The sequence below is a fragment of the Manduca sexta genome, chromosome 16 (assembly GCF_014839805.1).
Source record: "Manduca sexta isolate Smith_Timp_Sample1 chromosome 16, JHU_Msex_v1.0, whole genome shotgun sequence".
Lineage (NCBI taxonomy): Eukaryota > Metazoa > Arthropoda > Insecta > Lepidoptera > Sphingidae > Manduca > Manduca sexta.
The window spans coordinates 8835749-8862681 of NC_051130.1; the positions used below are offsets into that span (position 1 = coordinate 8835749).

Below are 26933 nucleotides of genomic sequence, written 5' to 3' on the forward strand. Positions count from 1 at the left end.
ATGTATTCACTTTAAACTACCTTCATTATAGTCATTACAATACACACACACAACATCACGCATTAATCCCCGAAGGGATATGCAGAGGCGCAACCAAGGCACCCACTTTTCGCCAAGTGTGTTCCGTCCCATGATGTGATAGGGGGGTGAGCCTATCGCCAAATCGGGCACCAATTCCAGACTCCGAGCTGATACTGAGCAGAAAAACCCAAATATCACTTTGTCCGACCCAGGATTCGAACCCAAGACCTCAAAGCGCCGTCATACCGCGCGTGCAGTACAACTACGCCACCGAGGTAGTCAGTACAATAGGCAAATGCAAAAGCCATGATAAATGCATTATTAATTTACATATAGTTTTTCCCTTCCCTAACCTAACAAAGGATGCTTATAAAGAGTCTATGTAACCTTACATATCATTATTACCACGAATTAGTACCTTTACGACAGATTTCTGTATTATTTTATACAATATACCCGATTTTATATTTCACCACATTTTCTCCTCGTATTATCCCCTTTGTCTTATGTTCAAGGAATCCAATCCCGAGGGATGACTTCGTTACCAACAGGTAACATCGCTCTAAAAGGAAAAAGATTTAATGACACAGCCCTTGTTTGACCAAATTTCGCCTGAATACGCACTCTACCTAACATGGAATAAGAAAGATGTCAGTTTTTTTTATATTCGAAAAATTTAACTGTTTTATTTAGCGGTATTTTTCTTCGGACCCACAAGCGCTTAGCTTAACAGAGAAATCTTCTTTAGGAAATGATCTGTCCTTACTTGCGTAATACATGTATGCGCCTAATAGTAAGCTATACGACTGCCTTAAACAGTAACTATAACAAACAACTTCGAATTACAAAGCATTGCACTGCGCTCGTCACCCTAATAATTGACGTTAAGTCTCATAATCGCCGATAGTTTCTCAGGTTACAATATCTTTCATATCGGAATACAACAGTGTCAGCATAATGTTATGTAGTAGCAGAAGGACTAGATAGTGTCTACCAAGCCAGGTACTAAGAAACAAGCTACAATGAATCCTATCATTAAATATTATGAAACAAAATCCACCGCCGCATCTGTCTGAATCCGGTAAACTTAAAAATTACAAAACGTAAAAACCAAACCAACGAAATTTGGTATGGAGATAGTTTGAGACTCTGGGAAAGGACATACTTTTTATCTCGAGAAATATGACGGCAATTTTATCCCAGAAAAACTCATTTACACGATCAATACTACGAGCAAAAGCTAGTAACATATATAGGTCAAATTCACATTACGCATTCACAATGTATGATATTATCAATGTTGCAACATTGTGCTTTGATACGGGCTTCATTTTATTGCTTCGCTCTGCAGAATGGATATTACACACCTTATTAAATTCTTACCCATTCCCTACACAATGTATTATATTTATGGCATATTTTATTTTATATGCCCCATCATTTTAGCAATAATAACTATTGTAATATAGAAAGGAGTTGTTAGGTACTGATATATCTTGGTGCTTGGCAATTGTTATTAGTGGCTACCATTTTTTTCTTTGACATCTGATCTGCAATTATCAATAATAGGTTTAATTTAAATTCAATATATTTTTTTGCTATTCAGGTCTTTGCATAATGTAGATATCAGTAACCGTATCTAACACTAACTAGACCTTCACATAAAAAATCACACAAATCCAAAATAAACCGTAATATGTAGATATTAACTTCTAAACTGCCGTAAATAAAAATGTCAAGGACCGCATAATTTACGAACATATCAAAACATATTAGATTTCGTACCAAAAAGCACATACACGTATAAAATCCTCAACGGGCAAATAATATGTCACGCTCACATTTCCTTATTGTGCGACTCAATTCTAATATCGTATTGAAATGCTTCCTCTGTGACCGTTGCTAAGGATGGAATGGAGCCGACACCGTACAACAAAAATCTATGTCGGCAAGTGTATTCCGAACGTTTCATTTCCTAACTCAAATCATATACAAACAGAGCCGGAGTGGGACCCTGGGGCGAGGATGTGTTTACACTTTCATAATGATAAATGTAACCGGCATTTTCATTTGCCTAAGATTCTTTACTTTAAAATATCGGTTGCGAGTTACTGCTTAATTGGCGATGGAATAAGGCTTTTTTTGTAATATTGTGATAAGGTATTGATCACATTTACCCTTGAATTCTGTAGGTTTGAATTTTAATAAAGGTTGCAAATGTAAAAAAACACCTATTTTATCCATAAACCAAACGTTTAAATTTGTGTTGAATATTTTTTCCTATGACTATCATATGTAGCCAAGCACAAATAATAAAGAATGGCGTCAAGTATTCGTATCAAGTAAATTAACGGTTAAGTATTTCTTTGTAGTCGTTTGACAATAAAACATGTCATGTACGAGATTCGTACAGCTGACTCCCATACATGTTGAGTTTACTATTAACCATGGTAACATGATTTAGTATTCAAAGTTTACACGCGTCCAATATTCATGCTACCGTATTTTAGTAGCAAATATGCGACGGAAATTTGCTGCTCAAACATCTCATAACTTAACGTGTACTATACAGAAAAAATCTTACCAACGCCTCTGACGATTGAACATCAGTTCACTGTACGATTCATTCATTTAAAACTTTATTTTCTATGTCATAAAGGTGGAAAAAAAACTATAGTACACTATCATTTTTTATAATCAATAAAGCCCCCGTTCGTTTCAGCTTATGACCCATCTCTCTCCAAGTACGGCCCTGAATACAAATGCCATTGAAGGCCATACGTGACCTCAGCGGGAAACGTCGCAAATACCGTTTTTGTCTCAACGTGATCAAGCAATTAGGGTAATTCACGTTTGTATGTAAATGGCCGATTTGGGATTACGCGATATTCCCCATTGTAATTAATGTGGAACAGAAATGTATGGACAAAAGTTTTCATAGTTTCGGGGCGTGAGAATTTATTACGACAAATTAATTGAATTACTTTTAGATTTATGAAGTACAAAGCATTGCTCGTAGGTTCGCTTTTGTGAAAGGGTTTTTGCAGTATAAAGTTCAACTTAATAAAAGTAGCCTATAACGCTAATTCATGACATGTTCTATATGTTTCAAACTTCATGAAAACAATGAGCGCTGTTTGCGTTTGTTTACAAACATCTTCGCAAAATTTTGCCTAATATTAGTAGGATGTTGAATCATGATTTTCAAGAAATATTAGGGATTAAAATATGATGCAAGGATAACATTAAATCAGATTACAGATAAGTAATATAATTAGTCAGCGCAACTGGCATTTCAATCTAGATTCTGTAGTCCACATGGTAACTCCAAGACTAGGTACGAGTCAGAAAATAATTTGACAACCAAATACATATTTAATTACGTACCCTATAAGATTTAAAATACGTTAATGCTTTTTATAAATCTCCCTCGCTAATTACTGTGGACTATAGAAATTTTTAATCTGTGATTAACATTTTGTACATAGCAAAATGGCGAATTGTTCACGACGTATACACGAGTAGCATTTACAGAAAGGTTAAATTTTTTAATCAGAATTACTTCAACCGCAATTCAAGTGAATCGTTAATCTCTTTGCATTCCTTTAATGTTTTTTACGTCTGGCAATTGTAAGATAATTTGTGAATTTGTATTATCTGACCATATTTGCGGCTGTTAATTAAGTTTCAGTTTCAATGGAAGTAGCTATTGGGTTGATATGATGTAAAAACATTTCACAATAAATTTAGTTTAATTACGGCTTACTCATGTTCGATCTCGTTTCGTTATTTCATAGGTTCAAAAATTATTTAATGGAGGTATCATGACCTAAATAGCACCATAAAGATCAAGCTCTGCGTCATTTCCTCAGTGTTAAATATACCAATTTAATACATTAAAAATTAGTCTCGTTACCATGTACAGTCAGCCACAAAAGTAGTTGTACAAATTCCAATTTTCAAATCGCCAAAACTTTCTGTCCATAGCAACAATACTTTTTGCTTTAGTTAAATAATTTTACAAGGTTTACTTTATATTATATAATATAAGAATATTTAGTGTCAAGTTTTTAATTTATTCAACAATTTTTATGCCTGACTATGATTCAAAAGAGTTCTAAAATTTTTGTAAATTCTCTTATTTTTTAAGTTATTAATTATTCGAAAAAAACTTCACGGCTATTCAATATTATTTCCCTTTGTGAGCTGTAAAATAAGTTTAAAAAAAGCTGCGCACAACCATAATTACATTCATAATTATGGTTGTGCGCAGCTTTTTTTATTATGTACGTAATCTTAAAAAAATACTACACCTTTTGTTTCGTTTTTCGACGTAATATGTTTTACACTGGAATTCCTGTTGCGTGCTAAGATAAAACGTAGCTGGAACAGCCATACCGTCGAACCGTTAGGGAAGGGTTTTTGCATACTGCAGGACAATCGATAAGTTAACTGCTTGTAATTTGGAATACAATTTTATAGCGGAGCGAGTGAGCGGAGTATATGTACCATTAGAGGTTGTTTTGAAAATTATTGTAAAATGTTCGGAATTAATGTCAACAAGTCTATATTGTGTAAATAATTATAATAAGTACCCAATTAAAATAAATTCGTTTCAATGTGTTAGCCCCTAGATGCTTCTCAGTGAACATTACTAAAGCGTTCCTTTATTAAACTATCACCCTAAATATTGTGTGCAATAAAATTTGAATTTGAATATTAAAAAAAATAAATAAGAAAAGCAATTAAACCAATAACTTGGTCAAACAAGGAAACATACTTCATTAGACAAATTTTATCCTTTGAAGCAAACAAGACGAAACAAAAAACGTCTTAACACCGCGCGTGCGTCTGAAGGAGCCCTCAAAAGCCCATTCACTGAGAGTTGCCGCGCATGCACGAGCTAAGCAGCGCCTTTGACTCCTAATTAATGACGGTCTCTGCTGGTGACAGAATATACAGCCTTATAGATATTGTAAATAAGACGCTTGTTTGTTCATTACCTGACTTTTACACATTTCATCATTTGATGCTCACCTAAAAATTTATAAACAAACAATAGTATGAAATACAAATTCATTGATATATTATCATAACAAAGAACTTCTATAAGGTTAGTTCATCGTAATATTCTGATTATCCCCGACTTACATGGATTTGGCTGGCGAAATAGACTTGTTACACCATATCCCCCCTCCGGAAAAGGGGAAGAAGTGTTGTTTCGTTAATGCGTCTTCGTTTGCGTTTTACCTTGACGTGAAATGCCACAAAGTGATCGACTATAAAGGCAGAGATACACATGCCTATAGCTGACATATTTTCGTAACAACTACTCGCACATGCCACCTCATGTGCATACGCTAAATGACATTCCTATATCTCGCGATCAGGGGATTGCCCATTTGATTTTTAGACTGCAGCTGACACCACTATATTTAGTACTTAGTTATTTTAAGTGTGTTAATCTTATAAGTCAGGCCTCCCTGCCTTTACCCAAGAAGGCGTTCCGATCATTGAAAATAAAAATTGTAGAAAAATAAATATTATTTAAAATGGGCGTTAAAAACATCTGCTTTCATAAATAACACCGCCTTATAAATCTACTTGCAAAGTCAGGCATGAAACGAAGTAAATTACAAGCTACTTGCAAATGTATGCAAAGTATACCAGTTCTACACGCCGTTATCTATGCTCCTGTTTAGTTCACAGGCATGTGTATCTTCGCCTTAGACGCTAAAGCACTAAGGAATATTATACAAATACGGAAGATGGATTGCGAACTCGCACAATGCTTCTGGGATGCGATCGTTCTTCCAAACGAAGTGTGAAAGTGCATTGTTACGAGTCCACTGCGACTTTTGACTGCATTATCGTGTATTAAGTTTACTTTTATATCCCTAGATAGTAATGGATAGTGTATATAGTAGTAATTAAAGCCCTCCTCGAGCAAATGACCTTGACCATGCGCGTCATATATTAAGACGCAAAAATTACGGGCGGCAATATACAAAGTGTTACGAATCATTTGTATTACATATTATTTAATATTTTTCTCATTTCTAAATCAGTTTAATTTTTGTTAAACTATAAAATTATGAAAATCAGAGGAGTAAAACTTTAATTTTATTGCAATTATTTGTTATTCAAGCTTTTGGTACAATGTTAGCAGAGGTAAAGACGATTATGTGGTTTCATTTATTAGCGGATTATCAAAATTACCCTATAAAATAATTGTATATATGTATTGTAAGGGTACTTTAATAAAAGCGCCAGATTATTGTTAATAACTTCCGTTGAATGAACTACTAAGTTTAAATAATAACTATTGTTATTAAATTCAAGTCTCGCAAATGTTATGATTTTGTAATTTTATATTGAATGTATTAATTATTTAATTTTGATCATTTAATCGTTTTACTTCCGATTCAGCTCTTCCGGCGTAGTTTAGGTGGGAGACTGTGTTGTCTCCGCTAGGGCAGTTGATGTTGAGCTCTCGTGGAGTGATCATTGGCGCTGTAGTGATATTATAGTTGGAATTTACGAGATTTGTGATAGGATTAAGGAAAAATAAAGTGTATATTATCTACGAAAGTGTTTGAAATTCTGCTTATCTAACAGTATGTTTTTTATCAACTCTGAAACGACTGGAGCGATCCTAATGAAATATTTAGGTAATCCTCAGATTAGTCCAACGGGTAACCCTGTGGGGGTAGCGATCGGACCACCAGAAGCCATCTGGCTATAAAAACGAATAGTAGGCTTACTACGTAATAAAACTTCATTAATAATAAGTTGCCATCCGCGACGCCTAACCGCGTCGATGGCTTTGCATCGTGCAACCTCAAATAAAGCAGTTCATTTTCAGCCTCGTCTCGTCGAAGTTTGATTGCTGCGTTCCTTTCAGTTTCATGATCCCATTCAGCCGTGGCTTTAAGTTTTACACTATTTTTGAGTCTGGTCAAAGTTTGAATCATTCATCGTCGAATAACTTCAGAAATTAAGTGAACTTTCGCTTTAAGATCAAAGCTTGCAGTCTTCGTAAGATTTGTGTGTGTTTGTTCTCTAGTTTGCAATTTATGGTTTAATGTACGAACTTTAAAATTTTCGCTACATACGTAATCGAAATTTATGAAACTTTAGCAAAATTTGCAAAGAATTTTCCATTGAAAAGTTTTACTTAACATTAACTAAATAACCAATAAAGTGAATATATCTAGTTTTATAACAAATGAAAATTAATTATAGTAACAAAATAATAAGGGTGATGTTAACAATAGGGATGGTATTAATTATAAAATACCAAGCTATTGCACGATCCTACGTGCACGTGCGTAGGCGCGACGCGACGATACAACTTAAAACACATCGACGGTTGAAAAGCTAATTGACTAAAGCGAAATTTTTTTCGAAAAAATTTAACTTGTTTAAAAAAACATAAAATAGTGCTAATTTTAAATATGTACGAAACTTAGTGTTGCAAAATAATGTCACTTCAGTCAATTAGCCTTGCAAGCGTCGACATTATTTAAGAACCTTAAAAATCCATTTTAATACATTTTCCTACAAGTACCGCTATGAGCTTGATTTTTAATCCCGTTTTTATTAGATACCATATTTTTATTATTTCTAATAAAGTTTACTAAAGTAACGCAAATAAATTAATTGATTACTTCAGAGCTGTAAATAAACTTTCCAATCATAAAATGAGCGGCAATTAATAAACATAAAAATAGAAACACTTAATCCTTCATTATAATTTTCTTTGAATAGATATCGATCTAATAGTATATTAATGATCGCCATGATGGATGACGTCATTCCAATATCATTAATAATAATGGCCTAGCCAATTGCGAGCATTAATTACAAAATAAATAATAATTAAATGTCTCTCAACAGGTTGGATCTAAGCCAGTATCATGATATATCTTTTCTGTCCAAATAACTATGTCGATTGCGAAGTCATAAGTTCCGGCCGATTTGCATCAAAGAGATTTTTGTATCATTTAAGATTTTGCGTGTAAAACATTATTTATCATATGTAAAATCATAAAATATATTTTTGTTTACTCTTTAATAGCAAATGTATATGAAAATATTATTAGGTATCTAATATTTCCTCGGTCAATGTACAATATAATATACAACTAATTTCACTGAGGTTATTTTCGTTTAGAAATAGCAGACTGGTTAACATCACAAATTCCAACCATTATGTTGAAGTAAGATTATAATACAGTGCTATCCAAGAAACATCTATTAACTGTTTACAATAAACATTGGTTCTAAAATTTCATTAACAAAGATTATTTAAAACGGCCTACAAATTTGTTCGCTCCGCTTCGTAAGTATCGAAATTTGTTTGCGAGGTTTATTGAATAGATTAGCTCAACATAAATAAGGAGCTCCATTATAGTGGGCCATTCATTGATAATTGTAAAAATATACCTAGCTAATTCGCAATGTATTTTAAGTACTCACATTTTAGTTACACATTTTAAGTGGGTGCACTTATTGACCGCAGGCTTTGGAAATTCAAAGCGCGTGTATCTCTCTCTCTTCCTCTATGTGTGGGCGTGTGTGTGTGTTTTAATTATTCGCGACCTTAATTTTACCTATAGATAAGATCAAAATTTTTAATAATTCTATATTTCTTTTCTTATTCTCAAAAGGTTATTGTTTTCTTTGTTCTTTCTACTAAACTAAACTTTGCTAATAAAGTACGCGTATGTACGATAAATGTGTGTTTAACACACACGCCACCTCTTTTCCGTGTGCAATTATTTATATTAGTTATTCATGTAATTTTATTTCCACACCACATTTTCTTTAATGGCCCTAAACACGCATAGTCGCGGTATTTCTTTTAAATAAGTTTCATGAGATGTTAAGTGTTATTATGCCCATTAGTTACACTGGCTACAATGTCATTTAAACTGGAACACAACAATGACTACACACTGCGGCTTGGCGGCAGAAATAGATATAGCGATGATACCTACCCAAGCGGACTCCCACATATAAAAGACCTACCACCAGTAAAATTTAAAAATACTTTCATAAAAAACAAATTTAATGTATAATTACTTTTGTGCAAAGTAAGTCAACAGCAAACTCCTGTTATTTTCGAACATCCATAAACAGGCCAGATAATTACTTTATAATAATACCTAATTCCTTTTATTATTGTTTACGTTCATTTGATTAAAATCTTCTGAATGTTTACTTCCTTTTCAAGAAATGTTAATATTATTTCTCGCTAATTACTTTGTTTGTTCTTTGTGTATCGGTGTTGCTTTTCGAAACCTTCGTAATTTCTTGCATAACCGAGTTCCTTTGAATTCGAACCTTCTTGGAAGTAATTGTATGGATGTTATTTAACACGGCGGCTAATACAATAAGCATGATTTCGCTCCAAATACACATTCGTGGAATTTTCGTTTTAGATGTTGCAATTTGCCAAGGATTTCGACAAATATTTATAACATGCGTAATGATTATTATTTTACCTGGTGTTTAAGCGCCGACGCCATTGGTCACTTCCTGTATGTAACTACGTGTTGTTTGCGGTATGACCCGTATGAAATTCTTCTCTAGGATAGAAGCCATACTGCATAAAAGTAGCCTATATGTTAATCAAGAGCATCGTCAATCTATATGCTAAATTCCATCTAAATCCATTCATAAATTTCCGTATTTATTTGTAACAAACATCCAAACACTTTCATAAACTTTCGAATTGATCCTTAGATACTATCAAATTAAGTCGCGCTGCGTAACTTTGAACGCAAAAAACTCAAAAACTACCAAACCGATTTTTATACTGTTTCACTAATGGACAAAGTAATTCAAGAGAAAGGTTTACGTGTATAATTCATTCATGTTTTATACATTAGAAAAGAATATAGGCATAAATGTTGCGACACCCGTGTGAAACCAGGGCAACTGGTTAGTATTAAATAAGAGGTAGCATTATCAATTCAAAACTTCCACCCACCTCCAATGCTATTAATTTAACTGATACAAGTCAAAGCGACTATTACTCATATATTAATTACCGTAATACACTCCCAGCATAAAAACTTTGAAAATAACGTATAGTAAGGAGAAATACATAACGCTTGCGTGTTTAATGGCACCGCCCTTTTACATTTAGGAACGGAGTAACTAGCACGAATTCTTACTAGTACACGTAAAGTACGTTTAAGTTTCGTTTAAGTAAATTTTTGTATGGGAAATTTTACTACACGGAATAAACATAACGCACATGTAAATGTCTTATAGTAAATTACGTAACGATGGTAAAATTAAACTCAAAATTTAAGGGAATCGCATAGAATTATTTACTACTAGCTTTTGCTCGCGGCATCGCTCGCGTGAAAGAGTTTTCTGGTATAAAAATCGCGTTATATATTTTCCCGGGATAGTAGCCTATAACCTTCTCAGGGTCTTAAACTATCTCCATACCAAATTTCATTTCACAAAACGACAGAAAGGGGACTTTGTTTTATAATATGTTTAGATGTCCGACTCTACACCCGTGGGGAATAGCCAGAACCTCTTTATTGACTTACTTTTTTGTCAAACAACTGTAGAAAAATATTTATACGTTAACTTACCCGATACAAATACTTGACGATTAATTATTATTCATGCTTGGGGCTCAGTTCCGCGTACAAACATTTCAAGTTATTTAATTAGTTAGACTACGTCGTGTTGCCTTCACCTAGATTACAAGAAACATCACGAATTAACATTTCACGAGTTTCAAGCTTCAGTAACGCGAATAGCCGTGTAAGTTTCACATTAAGGTATTCTTTATGTATCCTTGTTTTTTAATCTTGAATTTTTATTTTGCAAATTAGTAACATGAATATATTTATGACTGCCTCGGAGGCGTAGTTGTACTGCATGCGCGATACGACAGCGTTCTGAGGACCTGGGTTCGTATTCCGGGTCGGGCAAAGTGATATTTAGATTTTTCTGCTCAGTATCAGCCCGAAGTCTGGAATTTGAGACCGATATGGCGATAGGCTCGCCCCCTATCACATCATGGGACGGACATGTGGCAAAAAGTGGCGTCCCTGCATACCCCTTCGGGGATAAATGCGTGATGCGTGTGAATATATTTATTTCTAAGATTGTAAATGACCCGTATGTTTTTATGAGAATAAATTCATCAAACCCAATTACAATACGAAATTCTTATTTCGCCATAGCATTGATTTAATTAATTTATGACGTTTACGTCCTTTGCGGGCCATACGATTGCACAAAATTTTATCCCAGAACTTGCATATATTTGCAACCTGCGAGAATTCAAAGAAGCGTCCCACAGGTATATTGAAACCAATTGTTAAAATTAATGTCTTCACTCCACAGTTTGTCTATAAAATATCGGTTTAGTACACAAACTGTTATGGTGTTATAAATGTATATATAACATAACACATACAATACTATTTAATAAAGCTGAAAAGTTTGTTTGTTCATTTGAACGCGCTCATCTCAGAAGCTACTGAGGCGAACAAACAAGGCTATATAACAATACACTATGACCAATAGGAACGGAGCATCAATGAAAATTTTTGCAAATACGGGGAACATTTATTCCTTGTGAGAGCTAACGTTGCGTGCGCTGCGTAAACGATTAAAATTCTACCGCTGTCTGCGTGATGGAAAGCAGTAAACCCAAAAACAACCCAACGGATTTAGATGAATTTTGGTACGGAGATAGTCTGAGATCCTTTGAAGGAAATGAGCTCTATCCTGAGAAAATATATAGCAGGACTTGTATACCGGAAAAATCTTTCACACATGAACGTGAATAAAAGAATGTAAACACGACGCTAAATATCTCTACGGGTAAACCACAGATGACCTCATTCTGATGAGAATTTTAAAAACCGAATCCATATTAATGAAGTAAAATATCCAAGTAACTTCATAAATACCTTACATAAAACCTTACAATAATTGATGTATTAGGCACGAAAACATTTTGTCTGTGTTTAGAGCTCTTTCTTACATTAGAATCTTCACGGATGAATTATTATTCAGAATTCCTCGAATCTTACCCAATGTTTGTGCTACTTAAAACTGAGTATTACTGCCTTGAATTATACAACGAAACACAAAATAAAATTAATCATAGAAAATCTCTTTCTAACTGTAATAGTGTTCTGAGCTTTAAACACTGGTTAATTCATAAAATTAACATAATAAAAGGATTCACTTATGTTTAGTCGATTGTTAGACATCGTAATAACCTAGTTTTCGCGTTAAATCGGGGTTTGATGTACATTTTGTTCCGGCGTTTCGAAGCCTGATTTCTACCTTCGATGGTTCGCGAGGCTATAGAAATTAAAAAACCTTACAACCCTAGGATTCTGTGATAAATTTAATTTAATCAGTACCTAAAAACCGACTGCTCTGCTTCATGACACAGCTTATTTGGTAAAGATCCGACCGTCATCAACTAACTTAAAAAATATATATATAATTGTAAAATGTTGGTAGATATTGTCACTTTGAAGTTTCGGACGAAAAAAAACCTCAGTCCGCCGATTGTCATAATTCCATTTTAAACCATTATAGTTGTTTTTTCAAATAACTAAATTTCTCAAGGAATCTAAACACAGGTTAATAATATTGTAAAACGAAAATAAAGAAATCGAACCAAAGACCTCTCGGTCCACGAAACATTGACGGACATCTGACAATCTCCGTAATCGCACGAACCACAAGAATAAAGCTTTATTTATACTCCACGTCATTCTCGTTTGATAAGGGGGTCCCATGGGAATAAACCGACCCACATCAGCCTTGACAAAAATCACATTTCATTTCAAATGTGGTCTCTGAACACAAACGTAGAATATTGTCAACAATTTTACACCAATACTATAACTACAAAATACATAAAATAATGACGAGTTTACAACATAACATGGAAACCAGTGGCGGAAGGTGAAATATTCCGAAAGGGAATCTGACAAAACATATAGGTACTAATATGCATAAATGGGGTCTGCAAATCGTTCTAATGATAATTAAATTCTTCATAAATTCTATATAAAAAGAAGCCGGCAAGAATCGTGTTATACGGACCCTACGCCACTCATGGAAACATACCTATAATGTCTAATTTCCTTTGTTTCAGAGCAATAAGAGGAACGAAAAGCACTCAACACATTATTCTCATAGCGGTCGTGAAGAAAAGGTATGTTTTATTGTATTATAATAGACTTAATACATTAAAATTGAAGCCTTTGAATCGTATACAAAGAATGGCTTATCCTTTTAACGAAATAATAAAAATATTGAACACAATAGGTGCTGTTATGAGCTTATTTTTAAGGCGAGGTAAGTAATCTGGCTCCGAAGAAGAAGACTCCTAGAACTGCCTGATTCCTCTTTGTTATATGGAGCAGAATATTCTGGAACAAGCTGTGAATGTATTTTGTATTGTCTAGATTTCATTGTATTCAACAGTGCAATTTAAATTGTATAACGAATGGCATTGAAGCGCTGTTTCTCTGCTATAAATGTTTTGATATAGTAATGAAAGACCGAGTGATTTCGAGCAATAGTTTCAAGTACGTAACTAATTGTAGTTGCTTGAACAACAGCCAACAATGATGAACTAGTCATAGTTTAATATTTCTAATTAGTGGCGCAGCAATTATTAAGTTGTTTAGCAAACCCAATAGTTACAGTGAATGAAAGCGCACATTTTACCGAAGTTAAGGAGAAGGGATGATTATTTCGATTTTTATACATATTTTTCGGATATTTCAAATAACTACATATATACAATTACCTGATGTTGTTGACCGTATAAACCACAGTTTTTTCATACGAAAAACACCTATACTGGTTTTGGTTTTAACTTACTTGTCACACCTTTTCGATAAAGTACAACCTTGTTAACAATTTTGGATATGGAAACAGCGCGCGTATTCACCTCAAAAACGATTCTTCATACCTTTTGTTATAAGTTAGAAGGTTACTCTCAAACTTCCACATGTATACGAAAATCCGTAAAAGTTTAGCCAAGTCGGTCGGTTTTTAAAACTTATGGTGGCTGAGAAAATCGATGACTGGTGAGGACTTTTTGACATGAGTTTGAATTTACATTTTCTTAAAATATTACTTTATGTGATGTACAGTTAACATCATTTAAAAATCTAAACCTGTCTCAACTTGTTTTTGTTCGTAGCTTTGACTGAATGTACATACGCTGTACCTATATGTAATATATATTATGGTATGTATAATATTTAAAAAAACAAAGGTCTGGCGCGCATTCCGATATTTGGCATTATGTATAATTGTTACATACTGCATCAAAATTACACATCAAATAGCTAATTTTATCTTATCAACTGTAATATTTTAACGAGTATAACTTTTCACTAAGTAGACTCCCAGATAGTTCACCGAAACATATCTATATCAAGTGTTTTACCATGCTCACGTTTCATGCTCAAAACCTAACTTTCTGTACTAAAATTTGCCTATTTCCTAGTCTGTAGGCTAGATAGCGGCCCGTCTGTCGTCCCCGTATCGACCGCAGGTTCCTTAGATATATGCAAATGTATGTACGTACGTTGCATACAGGTGCTTTTACATTAGCGTGCCCCGAGCACTGCGACTGAGTAATACGTCTTGGTCTTTATCAAAAAATATAACTCGGATCCCTCTCTGTGATAAGCTTAAAATTCTATATGAATTTGATTCGCGAATTAGGGAGTTTAAGAAGATATTTGTTCAGAAACAATGTTTAATTTATCCTTAACAGAACTTTTATCTATCTCAAATATTTTAGATTTTTTCAACTTCAACGGTTTGATGGAGGGCGGAATTTGTCGTTCATTTTTCCAATAAATGTGACCTTATTTTCTTAATAAATATTTGGAAAATTATGAAAATGTAAACGCAGTGTATTTCATTAACGATTTGGGTCACTTCATTTCTCTGTAAGCCCAGAGCACCTATTAAAAATCATAAACGTTTCAACGATTCTTTTACTTTGAAAAGAATATTAAATAAAATAGTTCTGCTGCGATGTCACAGAGTACGACAAACAGACGTTAAAGTGTCTGAGACTACTATTTGAGACGAAATACGTTACTTCCTACAAAACAATTTCTTGTTAAATAGAGTAAACTAACATTTACAATGCAAGAGAACAAAGGTATGTTTAGTGAAACTACGTAATTATTGGATTGTGTCGTAGGCTTAGATACAGATGGGGATATTTGACGGGGATAATTAAACCCAGCTTGGGTGAGGTGGGGACGACCGCTGCGCCTGTCCGTGGAAATCGTAAATAATACTATAAATGCGTGTTGTAATTTGCCGCTTCTTTTTAAAAAAGGAATAGTTAGTACGAAATGTGGTTTCGTTTCTCGCAGCATTTCAACAAGGGGTTTATATTAGGCTCTTTGTGCGTTTTCAGTAAAGTAGTCTCACATTTAAATGTACATTCCATGCATCGTATTTACTGTTAATGTTAGTAATATATCAAGAGCGTCGCTAAGCTGTATAATAAATTACCTACACCGTCTGCATCCACTCTAAAAGTTATATTGTAGTTTATGCCAAGTCTCCTTTTGTTTCTGCGTTCCTGTTAACTGTTAAGTATTTTCAACCAGGGTTGAAGTCAGATATGGACGTACATATTGTAAAGTTAAAATGTACTAGAGAATTTAGAATCAGCTCCACAACAAGGATAAAGGATGAGATCTTCAAAAACATTCCCATTTTACTTTACAACGGCTGACGTAAAACATTTCACACAGAATTGAAAATATGTAAAAGCAAAACATTATAATTGGTTTCATTATTATAATGAGGCAAAAGAAACGAAATGAGAAACGCCTGCAGGTTTTGTTTTAATATAATTCATACACAAACATAAATGAAATGACCGCCCAAATTAAATTGTATAATTTATAAGCTATGTAATTGTTAAGTCATCCCTTTTAATTATGCCGTGATTTGGTCCGATCTTGATAAAACCAAGAATTCAATGCTAATTATACAGATATAAAGATTAAACGATGAAAATTATCTCGTATTATGCAAGTTTTAACTCCAATAACAAATGTTAATGTAAATTGATATGATAACGTGAGCAAGGTTGCGAAGTCATTAGCAGCTCGTTAGTGATACTTCTTTAAATAGATTACAACATATTCACCCAATTAACCGTCTACAATAGCACATACGAGTTTCCTAACAATATTACGGGAAAGTTGTACAAATTATAACTATATAGCATGTTCCACGAGCCCTTTTCACATATGTAAACAAATAAGTACCACGTCAAATTATTATAGTAATTTCAATTAATTATAGCGACTAATTGTAGTTAGAAGTGGAACAAACTGTCGAGACAAATGTCCGCAGGTTCAAAACCCAAGGGCACGCACCTTTGAATTTTCTTAAGTTATGTATGACGTATTCCTTATGAATTATTGCTTACTTTAACGATGAAGGAAAACATTGTGAAGAAATCTGCATAGTGGAGAAGTTCAGAAGTTCTCAAGTATAAGAAATTTGAAAGTGTGTGAAGTCTGCTAATCAGCACTAGGCCAATCCCTCTCAATAGACGAGGAAGCTCGAGCCCAGCAGTGGGTCATTTTATAATACAGACTAGAATAATACACTGTATACAAGTCAGTTAACAATATTAGAAAAGTTATACTCATAATATCTACCAAACTTGCTCACACGTCTTAAACGTAATGAAAAAGGCGATAAAGTCATTATGTCTAACGCGCGACGGCAATCGTAACCTTTTGCAGAAGGTCGGACAGTTGGAATTGCTTTATTTGTTAATGTTATTTTCTTAGAATATTTCTGTGTGATCTACGAATTGTTTAATTTAATTTCAATATTAACACGTTGGATGCAAGCCGCTTTCGACAGGTCCGTCTGGAAATCTTTGGGCGAGGCCAATGTTCAGCAGTGGACTTTATGTGGTTGATAATAATGATTAATAACTAAAAATTATTTACCCATTCACGAATTTTATCCCCGAAGAGGTAGACAGAAGCGCAGCTAATGCAATTCCATCCCGTGTTGTGATGATGATGAATGATCTAGCAAAAAGTGTTATTAACACTTTTTGCCAGATCATTTACATCCAAGACCTCGGAGCGGTAGTCGTACAAGTACTGGATGGCAATAGTGTAATAATTAAAAGTAACGTTATTAGCATTTCATCTATATATACTTATAATAAATCTGTAGAGAGGTCAATTCTGTACATGAAATATATTTCCAAAATAATAACTATCAGAGGGTGATTAGGGATCGATACTGATGCCAAAAATGCAATTAGTAAAATTTTTGTCTGTCTGTATAACCGTTATAGAAACAAAAACTACTCGACGGATTTTAACGAAACTTGGTACAATTATTTGTCATACTCCTGCGCTGGTTATAGTTTACTTTTCATCACGCTACAATTAATAGGAGCAGAGCAGTGAAGGGAAATGTTGGGAAAACGGGAGAAGTTACTCCATTTTTAAGCTTCCGTCGCGTGTGCAACCTTAATGGTTAAAGCTACGCAGAAATCATGTATGACGGAAATGTTCTCCTTAAAATTATGTAAAAAATATCCCACGACAGCATATGTCTATCTTTTATGGTTGACTCACAATAACACGTGTAACTCCCGATAGCTTAGCAGTTCGAAGCTTTCTCATTATATTTGTCTACTCTTACGTTTATAACACTTTCAGTCATCCCTAATTAACAAAGTTAACATTATTAAATATTCCATAAAAAAGAATCATAGAAATCGGTATAGAAACACCAAAGTTATACATGAAATACGCTAATAATAAGCCATCACGCGCGAAAACTGATTCATGCTATAAGCTTCCTTCGATTTCACCAGGATCCCATCATCAGACCCTGACCGGACAATCGGACCACCTGCATACCACCATACATTAAAAAAACATCCCGACAAATTGAGCACCTCCTCCATTTTTGAAGTCCGAAATCCACGCGGGCGAAGCTGCGAGCGGAAGCTAGTTATTAATATAACTGTTGCATTTTTAATAATCTAAATTGTCCCTTATCCTCAAGTGATTAATAGAATCGTGGTTAAATATATCTTGTAATTTGTTTACTAATGGAGTTGTATAATTAATTAAATATCCTTAATATTATTATGTCATTTATAAGGCAATCGTTATATATAGCTTTTATTGGTATTATAAGTATAAATCTATACTAATATTTAAAGCTAAAGACTTTGTTTGTTTGATCGCGCTTATCTCAGGAACTACTAAATCTTTGTTTTTACTTACAGTGAGATACATTACCCCTGAGCGCCATACGCTATTTTTTATCCCGGGAAAATATTTATACCGGAAAAACTTTTTCACGCGGGCGAAGAAGGCAAAACCTAGTTCTAAAATAAAACTGATATCTGTTGAAATTGCTGAAGCAACTGTCATAAATATTTTTTATTTATAGCGTTAGTAAAATTAAAGTTAACTTTCATTATTGCCTTGTTCAAACAATATACCAACGCAAGATTCTCTGACGCTTACTTAGTTTTAACAGCAATAGGTAAATTTTACTCGAATTTGAGAATTTATTCTTTAAAGCATTATAAACTCCTTATAGTAATGCCCATCTGATTAGCAAGATCAAGTAGCAGTAGGCACATAGTTCGCAGAACTGGTGGTTGTTGGGGCACGAAGGTTCTGGAGTGGAGACCACGAACTCCCAAGCGCGGCGTCGGACGTCTACCCACGAGGTGGAGAGACGACCTAATAAAAGTCGTAGGATGGCCTGGATGCAGGTCGCTTCCAATAGGAAGATATGGAAATCTTTGGAGGAAACCCATGTTCAGTAGTGGTAATGATGATGATGATGATATTCCTAAAAATGTCAGCATAATAGCTGGGTATACAAAAGTTAGAGTTTTGCCTTATAAATCCGTGTCTATTCAAGCGACTAATAACTTTTACCTTTATGTCTATCTTGGATACAGCCCCGCCGCCCCAAACTTTGTTAATATTTGCCACGTATTATGAAGTTAGGAGTTACAAACTAGGTGTATTTGCATGTTCCACGGGTATTTGTTTTGCAATCGACTATGTACGGAATTGTTTTTTAGAGTTCCGTACCTGAAGTTCAGAACGGGATCGTGGGAAGCGTACGTCTGTTAGTTTGTTTGAATTTCTAAAGGCTTCTTATGAACCGTAGTAGGTAGCTGGCAGAAATTTTAACACAATCTATGTTTAATTGACAAATAATAATAAAGGCAGCAAAATGCTCACTACCTATCACATCATGGGAGCTGGGACAGGACACATGTGGCGCAAAGTCAATGTCCTGGTTACACCTCTGTCTACCCCTTCAGATGTAAAGTAATGTACGTTTAATAAGGTCGCCATGGGCGCTGCCAAAATTATTTTTATCAGCATCTGCATCTACACACTATACTACTACATAAAATCATATTTTCTTTTTTTTTTTCAAATAAAAATCGCGCGGGTATTTGTATATGATAAACCATAATAAAACCTCTATGGTCGATAGTTCCCATTGTCATTCAGTTATTTTTATTTTGATTTGTTCCGGACAGAAGTGTGCACGTGCACCCGCTTGCACCCTCCTCATGGCGTCCATGAAGGTCGATTAAGCTTCGATATATAGACTCCTCGACCCGTCACTTGGCAGGCTTTATACGATTTGCAGTCGTGTACCTACTCAATACATTCAAAGAAGCGATCGGTCAAGGTGTAACAGCATGAGGTTTTCAGCTATGGAACTCCGTTCTTATTATGTCAATACATCAATCGATTACAAGTAATCCACGATACAAATATATACGTACTAGATTTATGAAATTGCCTTATTTTTAATTGCATACTTGGGTAAGAATCCAATGAGGAGCTAGGATATGAATTAATCTGCAAGGAAGCCGCTAAAGTGTGATTTTTTTTTTTCAAAATTAGGTACCCGAGTTTCCAAAAATTTTAGTCTGATATACCTTTTAAGTAACGCAGCTTTTCCCAATATAAATTCAATCAAAGGAAATATAATTGGATATCTATCTAACCCTTTGACTATAAAGGTGTGTGCTTAAGTTATGTTGCGAAATAATAGACCAATAAAACTTTATGAATTAAATGTATTTTATCTTCCATTTAACCTACCTTATGTACCAATTGAAAATCTTTCTAAGGCACCCACGTAAGCCTTGCCTAAATCGTACTTGAAACGGATTTCGAACCATCAAAAGACCAACACTTCAACAGGACAATAAGAAACGCTTAAGCAAATATCAAAAACATCTATTGAAAATATAAAAATGATCTCAGCGGTAAATCTGAATATCTATTCAAACCGATAACCTCTTATCGTATTTCGTCTGTAAAAGTATATCTAAATAGCTTATGAAATAAGATACGCCTACGTGTATTTTCATATAGAAAAAGAGAATAACGTCGTTTCTAAGATGTATACAAATTTGTTCCGAAAATGGTGTATGTCTCAGTTTACGTATTGCATCTTTAGTATAGCATGCTCAGAGGTCTTAGTGTTTTTTAAGTTCGAATCCGAAGCAATCAACACAATTTAAAGATACATAATTTTTTACCGAAATCTAAATTTATGCCACAGTCTCACTATAACACGTGACAGTTACATGGCGAATTTAAAGAACAATTAGAGATTAACAGGGTAAATACACTTAACAGTTCGTTATAACTGCTTGTCTGATAAATTAATAAATTTAATAATCGAATCTTTTCTAAGTGTCATATCAGTCTACTAATTCAGGTATACAGCCTGAATCTACACTATTTCCTTATTTTTTAAGAAATTTCTTCAGTTTTCACCGAACAGCTGATTTTACGTACTATTTACCATAAAATAAATAGAAAAATCGAACGTAGAAACATCCCCATTTCTTTTAGCTGCAAGAGACCAGACCGTACAAACCGAAAAACCCAGATGGATCTTAACCCCGACGCATTTGCTGAGATTTCAGTGTTAATCCAATACGTGCCGTCTGTGCATTCCAAAAGGCCTTAACTAAAAGCATACGCTTGAATCGTTCGAGTGAAAACACTCTTATTAGGCCTTGCTTTAGACTGGAAAATTGGTCGTGGTGGTTAGCAGTGTACTGGGCATTTATGTACATGCACGTCAGTGACCCCGCTGCACCTGATGGTACATAGAATGAGGTTTAGGTAGAGTAGACTGAAAAAAGATCATTATCCCTCGCCAGCAGACACAATTATCCCTGCCTGTTTGAAGCCACATATACACAGGCTGGTACCGGAACGCGACAGACTTACACAGACCAGTATGTGGTTTTTCACATTGTGTACGGTGGTCGCTATCCGGGTAGTTACAAATACCCTACCAACAGTATACAAGCATATTGGTGAATATAATAATAATAATAATAATAATATCAGCCCTGTATTATATACTTGCCCACTGCTGAGCACGGGCCTCCTCTACTAATGAGAGGGATTAGGCCTTAGTCCACCACGCTGGCCTAGTGCGGATTGGTAGACTTCACTCACCTTCGAAATTCCTATAGAGAACTTCTCAGATGTGCAGGTTTCCTCACGATGTTTTCCTTCACCGTTAAAGCGAACGATAATTCACAAAGAATACACACATGATTTTAGAAAAGTCAGAGGTGTGTGCCCTTGGGATTTGAACCTGCGGACATTCGTCTCGGCAGTCCGTTCCACACCCAACTAGGCTATCGCCGCTTTTTTGGTGAATATAATATGTTGGGATAAATTCGGATGTCGGAAAAAGACCGCTATTTCTAAATTACTGATAAACCCCCGCAATATTCCCTAATAAGATAATATAGCTATTTTCTATCATTACTGGTCTGATTGCAAAAAATATAATATACAGTGCATATTATGCACTAATTGAAAACTATTATCAGCTGTTAATCTGTATATTAAAAAGTATTTTACCGGACTTTAATGCAGCAACAGCCTCAAATAGAAGCTACTGTATTTAAATCTATAATAAAACCACACATATCACACCTTCATCCCCGAAGGGATAGGCAGAAGTGCAACCAGGCCGCCCATATTTCGCCTGCACCTTCGCTTCGCCTTATGAGACTGATACTGTGCAGAAGAACCCAATATCATTTTACCCAACTCTAAATTTAAACCCGTCCCTCAGAGCCGTTCGTACCGCGCGCGCAATACAACTACGCCACCAAGGCATTTATAAGAACTACTCATTTAAAGTAATTGTAAAATGAATGACCACTTTCTACACTTGTGGTCGTTTCATTGTTCCATTGTTCAAACAGTTCCGGTCATCGGAAGTCCCCATTCATATAAACTTATAATATGTACTGTAGTCCAACCGCAATAATAGTACCGTCTTGGTTAGATCTATCATATTACGTGAAGGTTTATAAAATTCTTTATACCAATAACACTCATAGATTAGCACAAATTGCGTGAAATCTCATAAAAATACACATAGTCTCTTAGGGAAAAAACTTTAAAGCCAGAGTTATTCTTATTATTAACTAGCCGTTGCTTGCGGCTTTGCCCACATGATAATTCTTATCGATACGTAAGTCTCTAAATGACTAGCAATTTATAGCGCCACATGTACGACACTAACTCCATCTATTTGAAAATCAGTTTAATAATTCTATTATTTCACATGGAGCAAATTACTGGCCTATATGTTAGTCCATGGTATAGTCTACCCGTGTGCCAAATTTCATCCAAATCCGTACAGCTGTTTCTGAGTTTAATTCTAACATCCAAACATGTTCACACACTTTCGCTTTTATATTAGTAAGATAAAATAAGAAGTAAGATAGGATTAAATAAGATAGTAAGACAAGTGCCATTTCATCTTTCCATATTTCCAATCGAATATTGACTGAGCTCCACACTTTTACGCTTAAAAAAACAATTGGCACAGTCCTACATCCTGTATATCGTACAAAAGACCGCTTGTGATTCTAAAGAATAAAGGAAATGCGGTAAAATAACATAATTCTATGTCTTACTACATTTTCATGACTACATATTCAGTTATGTCGCAAACATTTATTAACCTCTGACTTCACCAACACAGTTTATGTGATCTCAGTTTCCCTGATTGACATAACATACAGCAATAGTTTTTAAGTCATTACGCTTCCCTCATACATTTCCATGTAAATAACTCCTTATTTAACATCTATTTTGGAATAACCACATTGAAATAGTATTAATAATTTGTAAACATAATTATTGATTAATGACTTCATACTGGTGATAGTTCTCTCATATGTGAGAGTCAGCCTGGGTAGGTACCACCGCAATGTCTATTTCTGCCACCAAGCAGCAATGTGTAGTCACTGTTTGGTTCCAGTTTGAAGAATATTGTAGCCAGTGTTACTCCTGGACATAATAAGACTTAACATTTCATGTCTTAGGATGGCGAGCGCAGTGGAATATCAAACAATACTTTGTAATTCAAGATGTTGGATGGCGTTTCTACTGTTTATGGGCGGTCGTATCGCTTACCATCAGGCGAACGGCAAGCTCGTCTCGACATTCAAAGAAATAAAAAAGAAAAAAAATACATACATAAATTCGCGCCTTTATCTTCGAGGAGTCAGCTTCGCGAGCAGTAAATACACACATAATTGATATTTATGACAATGCCCCCCAAAAACAATATTACACACAGGTGCTTAGTAAGAAAATATACTTAGAATCATATCATCCACTAACATACAAATAGGATATACAAAACATAAAAGTTATTTAAAGAGCTCCAACGACGCGCATAAACCAATCTATTATCAGAATCAGTGTAATATCATCTACTTCTTTACGAGGGAGATTTTAACGTCACATAAAACCAAACCCATCCGCGTGCACATCAAACCGTTATTATTTATCGCATAAAATCCCCGACGCAAAACAACTAACACGGATCGGCTTTTGACGGCTACATAAAAATCGTTTTTTATTCGATAAACGGTATATACGTTTCTGATTGCAGTTGCGGTTACGATTGATTTGATTACGACACGTGTTTCAATGTTTTGATTAGTATTAATTAGGCTATTCTGAAGTGTTTGGATATGTATAAAAGCACATTTGACTAGTATCTGGAACAAGATATAGTTGTAATTGTACATAGTAGGAATACGACTATCCCGTTGAGGTTCTGGATTCGAATTCTGGGTTTGGCCAAAAAAATTTCGACTGGATTTTTCTATCTTAAAAATTACTCAGTCGAAGCTCGGAGTCAGAAAGTTAGCGGTGTGATACCCTTCTGCCTCGAAAGCAAGTAAAGCCGTTGGTCCGGCTCCTGATCTCTCTCTGGTCATGTTGTTTTGCCGTGTCACTTTACTATAAGTATACATGCACTATAATGTCTCCTACATACTACCTGGCTGAACTCGATTGAGATTGGTTGCCGTAGCCGAAGTTCGGCTAAGAAAGAATCAAGATATATTGATAAGGTAGCCAAAAATCGAGGCTAGAAAGATATAAAAACTAGGGTCAAAATGGACGCTAAGGTCAGGCTGTAGAACTGACTTAAGTCCTCCTATTGGCTCAGTTAATCAATCATCCAATATCCTACAAAACTTGATTCAAAACGACCTGTTAATTGAAAACATTACTCGTTGCTCACTCAAATCCAATTCTTTATAGAAACGCTTTTTATACAGTTGCGCAGTCGGTGTAATAATTGCTGGTTGGTTTATCTCGCCGTTTCGGGCAAGGAAAGCGATGCGAACTCGATTGCTTTATTTTTAATCCATGTTCGTATATAGAAACTTGTTCAACACTTAGCCGAGTGTAATACGGTGAAGTATTTGCAATTATTGGTGCTTTTAACTGGCAATAGATGCTACTGCTAGTACTTGTATCGTATAAGGTAATGACTAAAACATATCGACGTTTGAAAAGAAATCATATTTACGCGCCAATCAGTAAACTTTTGAGTAGGGCGATTTAAAGTTTGCACTTTAATAAAAAAAAATCGTACCAATTAAACTATAATAATATAGTCTAATATCATTAAAGTTGTCCTAGACCTACAAAAGAATTTTAATAAAATAATAAATGAAATCCTAGATCAAACGAAGTGTAAAATCTGGTGAATACAAATAGTATTATAACTTATTTTCGTTATATTTCTTGTGAAGATATGATTGCCTTTCAAGCGACGATATGTCAAAAAAACATTGAATAAAGTGAAAACAACCTTACTTTTGTAACTACGTCGCAACATAACAGCTAAAGAGAAACAACGCTACCACTGCTATAGCGCTTCCAATCGTATTAAAAATATAACTCCACATCTGTATAATGTTCGAATCCCTTCACTCAACTAATTCAATTGAGGTACTCTAAGCATAAACTCATAACTTCCAGCAATGTCACGCTGACGTCCAGAATGATCTGTTGAGACCATAGTAAATACAGAGCGGAATGAATTGCACCCGCCAGAGACAACTACGTGATGGGATGAGGAACAATTTAATTTTGAGCCAAGATAAATTGAATTTACTGACGGCACCGCTCGCTAAATAGATTGTTAAGTGCAAACAGTGTCGGGAAAAACTGTTAATCCAATGTATCGGCCGATGGACAGCAATAAATTAATAATTTTATTTTTTAAAAATCATAATGATACTGTATTTTTTAAATTTTGTATGAATTTATGTTCATGTTTGAGAGATTCTAAGATAGCGGGTCGTATAGAAGGATATGTGAGCTTTGATAATAAGTTTTAATATGAATCAACAATGTATCTTTTTTAAAATATTTATAATATCGATCAATTTTTATTGCTATACAATATACATGTATTCGTGAATAGACAAATTATATAAAAAATAACAAGTGCGAATTTATTATAATTGAATGATCAAAGCGTGGAGTTCGAACTTATAATTGGCAAGGCATTTCTACATTTCTGCGCCTACTATTAAATATATTTTGTCAAAAAGTTCGCGATATTTATATTGAAATTTAATTTTAAGTTCTATCATCAAAACAAAACGCCAGCTTTTTGTAGTAACAACATACTCATAACTTCCGCGTTGGACTAATGAATTAATCCAATTTGCGTAAGTCGCTTTGCACAGATCGTCCATTTGCAGAGCCGAAAATTTGACCTCATGGCTTGCGTCGGAAGCGTCTTGTCAAAATCGAATTAGCAACTGTTAATTACAGGAAACTTAATTATAAAATAACATTTCAAGACAGACAACGAAATAATCTAAACCGAAAAATAATATGTTTTAGTTGCCCATATATTATTATGACGGATCAAGATCATTATAGACTTCCATAATTAACTTTTGTTTTATCAATAACAATAATAGTGTCAACACTAAAATTATTAATTGTGAATTTTAATAACTTGTGATCGGTTTGTGTCTCTCTCTTTATCTTATCTCTATTATTAATTATTATTAATTTTTAATAATATAAAGTAATAACTAATCATTTAAATTCTGCTTAGCAATTATAATAAGAAATTTCCAAATTCAATAAACAGATTGATTAAAATTATAATTAGGCGCCGTTCAAAAAACGAAACGTAATAAAAATATAAGATCACATATTCCGTTTTAACATCACAAATCTAAAACATCTTTATATCCAACAAGCCAAAGGAAAATATAATGAGACCTTCATCTTATTGAAAGTCTATACAATAATGTTTCGTCTATTTACTATTTGCTCATAAAAAATTGTTCCCTTCAATTTAATATAACAATATTGTCTAACGAGACACCCGAGTTCCGACCCTCCCTCTTTGTAACAATTTAACATTACTTATTTTCTCTTTCACTACAATTCATTGTTTATTCAGCTTTATTGAATCTCGGCTGAATATTGAGTTAG

The 26933-nt window shown here is 34.4% G+C and overlaps 1 protein-coding gene across 10 annotated transcripts in view; it reads left to right on the forward strand.

Annotated features, from left to right (window-relative positions):
* Positions 1 to 26933, forward strand: part of LOC115448505 (high affinity cAMP-specific and IBMX-insensitive 3',5'-cyclic phosphodiesterase 8) — a 226816-nt gene that overhangs the window by 161194 nt on the left and 38689 nt on the right. For all 10 annotated transcript variants that reach the window (XM_037439130.1, XM_037439135.1, XM_037439134.1 and 7 more), the window contains one exon: positions 13184 to 13243. In XM_037439130.1, the coding sequence (XP_037295027.1) occupies positions 13184 to 13243 (60 nt within the window). The remainder of the gene's footprint in view (positions 1 to 13183; positions 13244 to 26933) is intronic.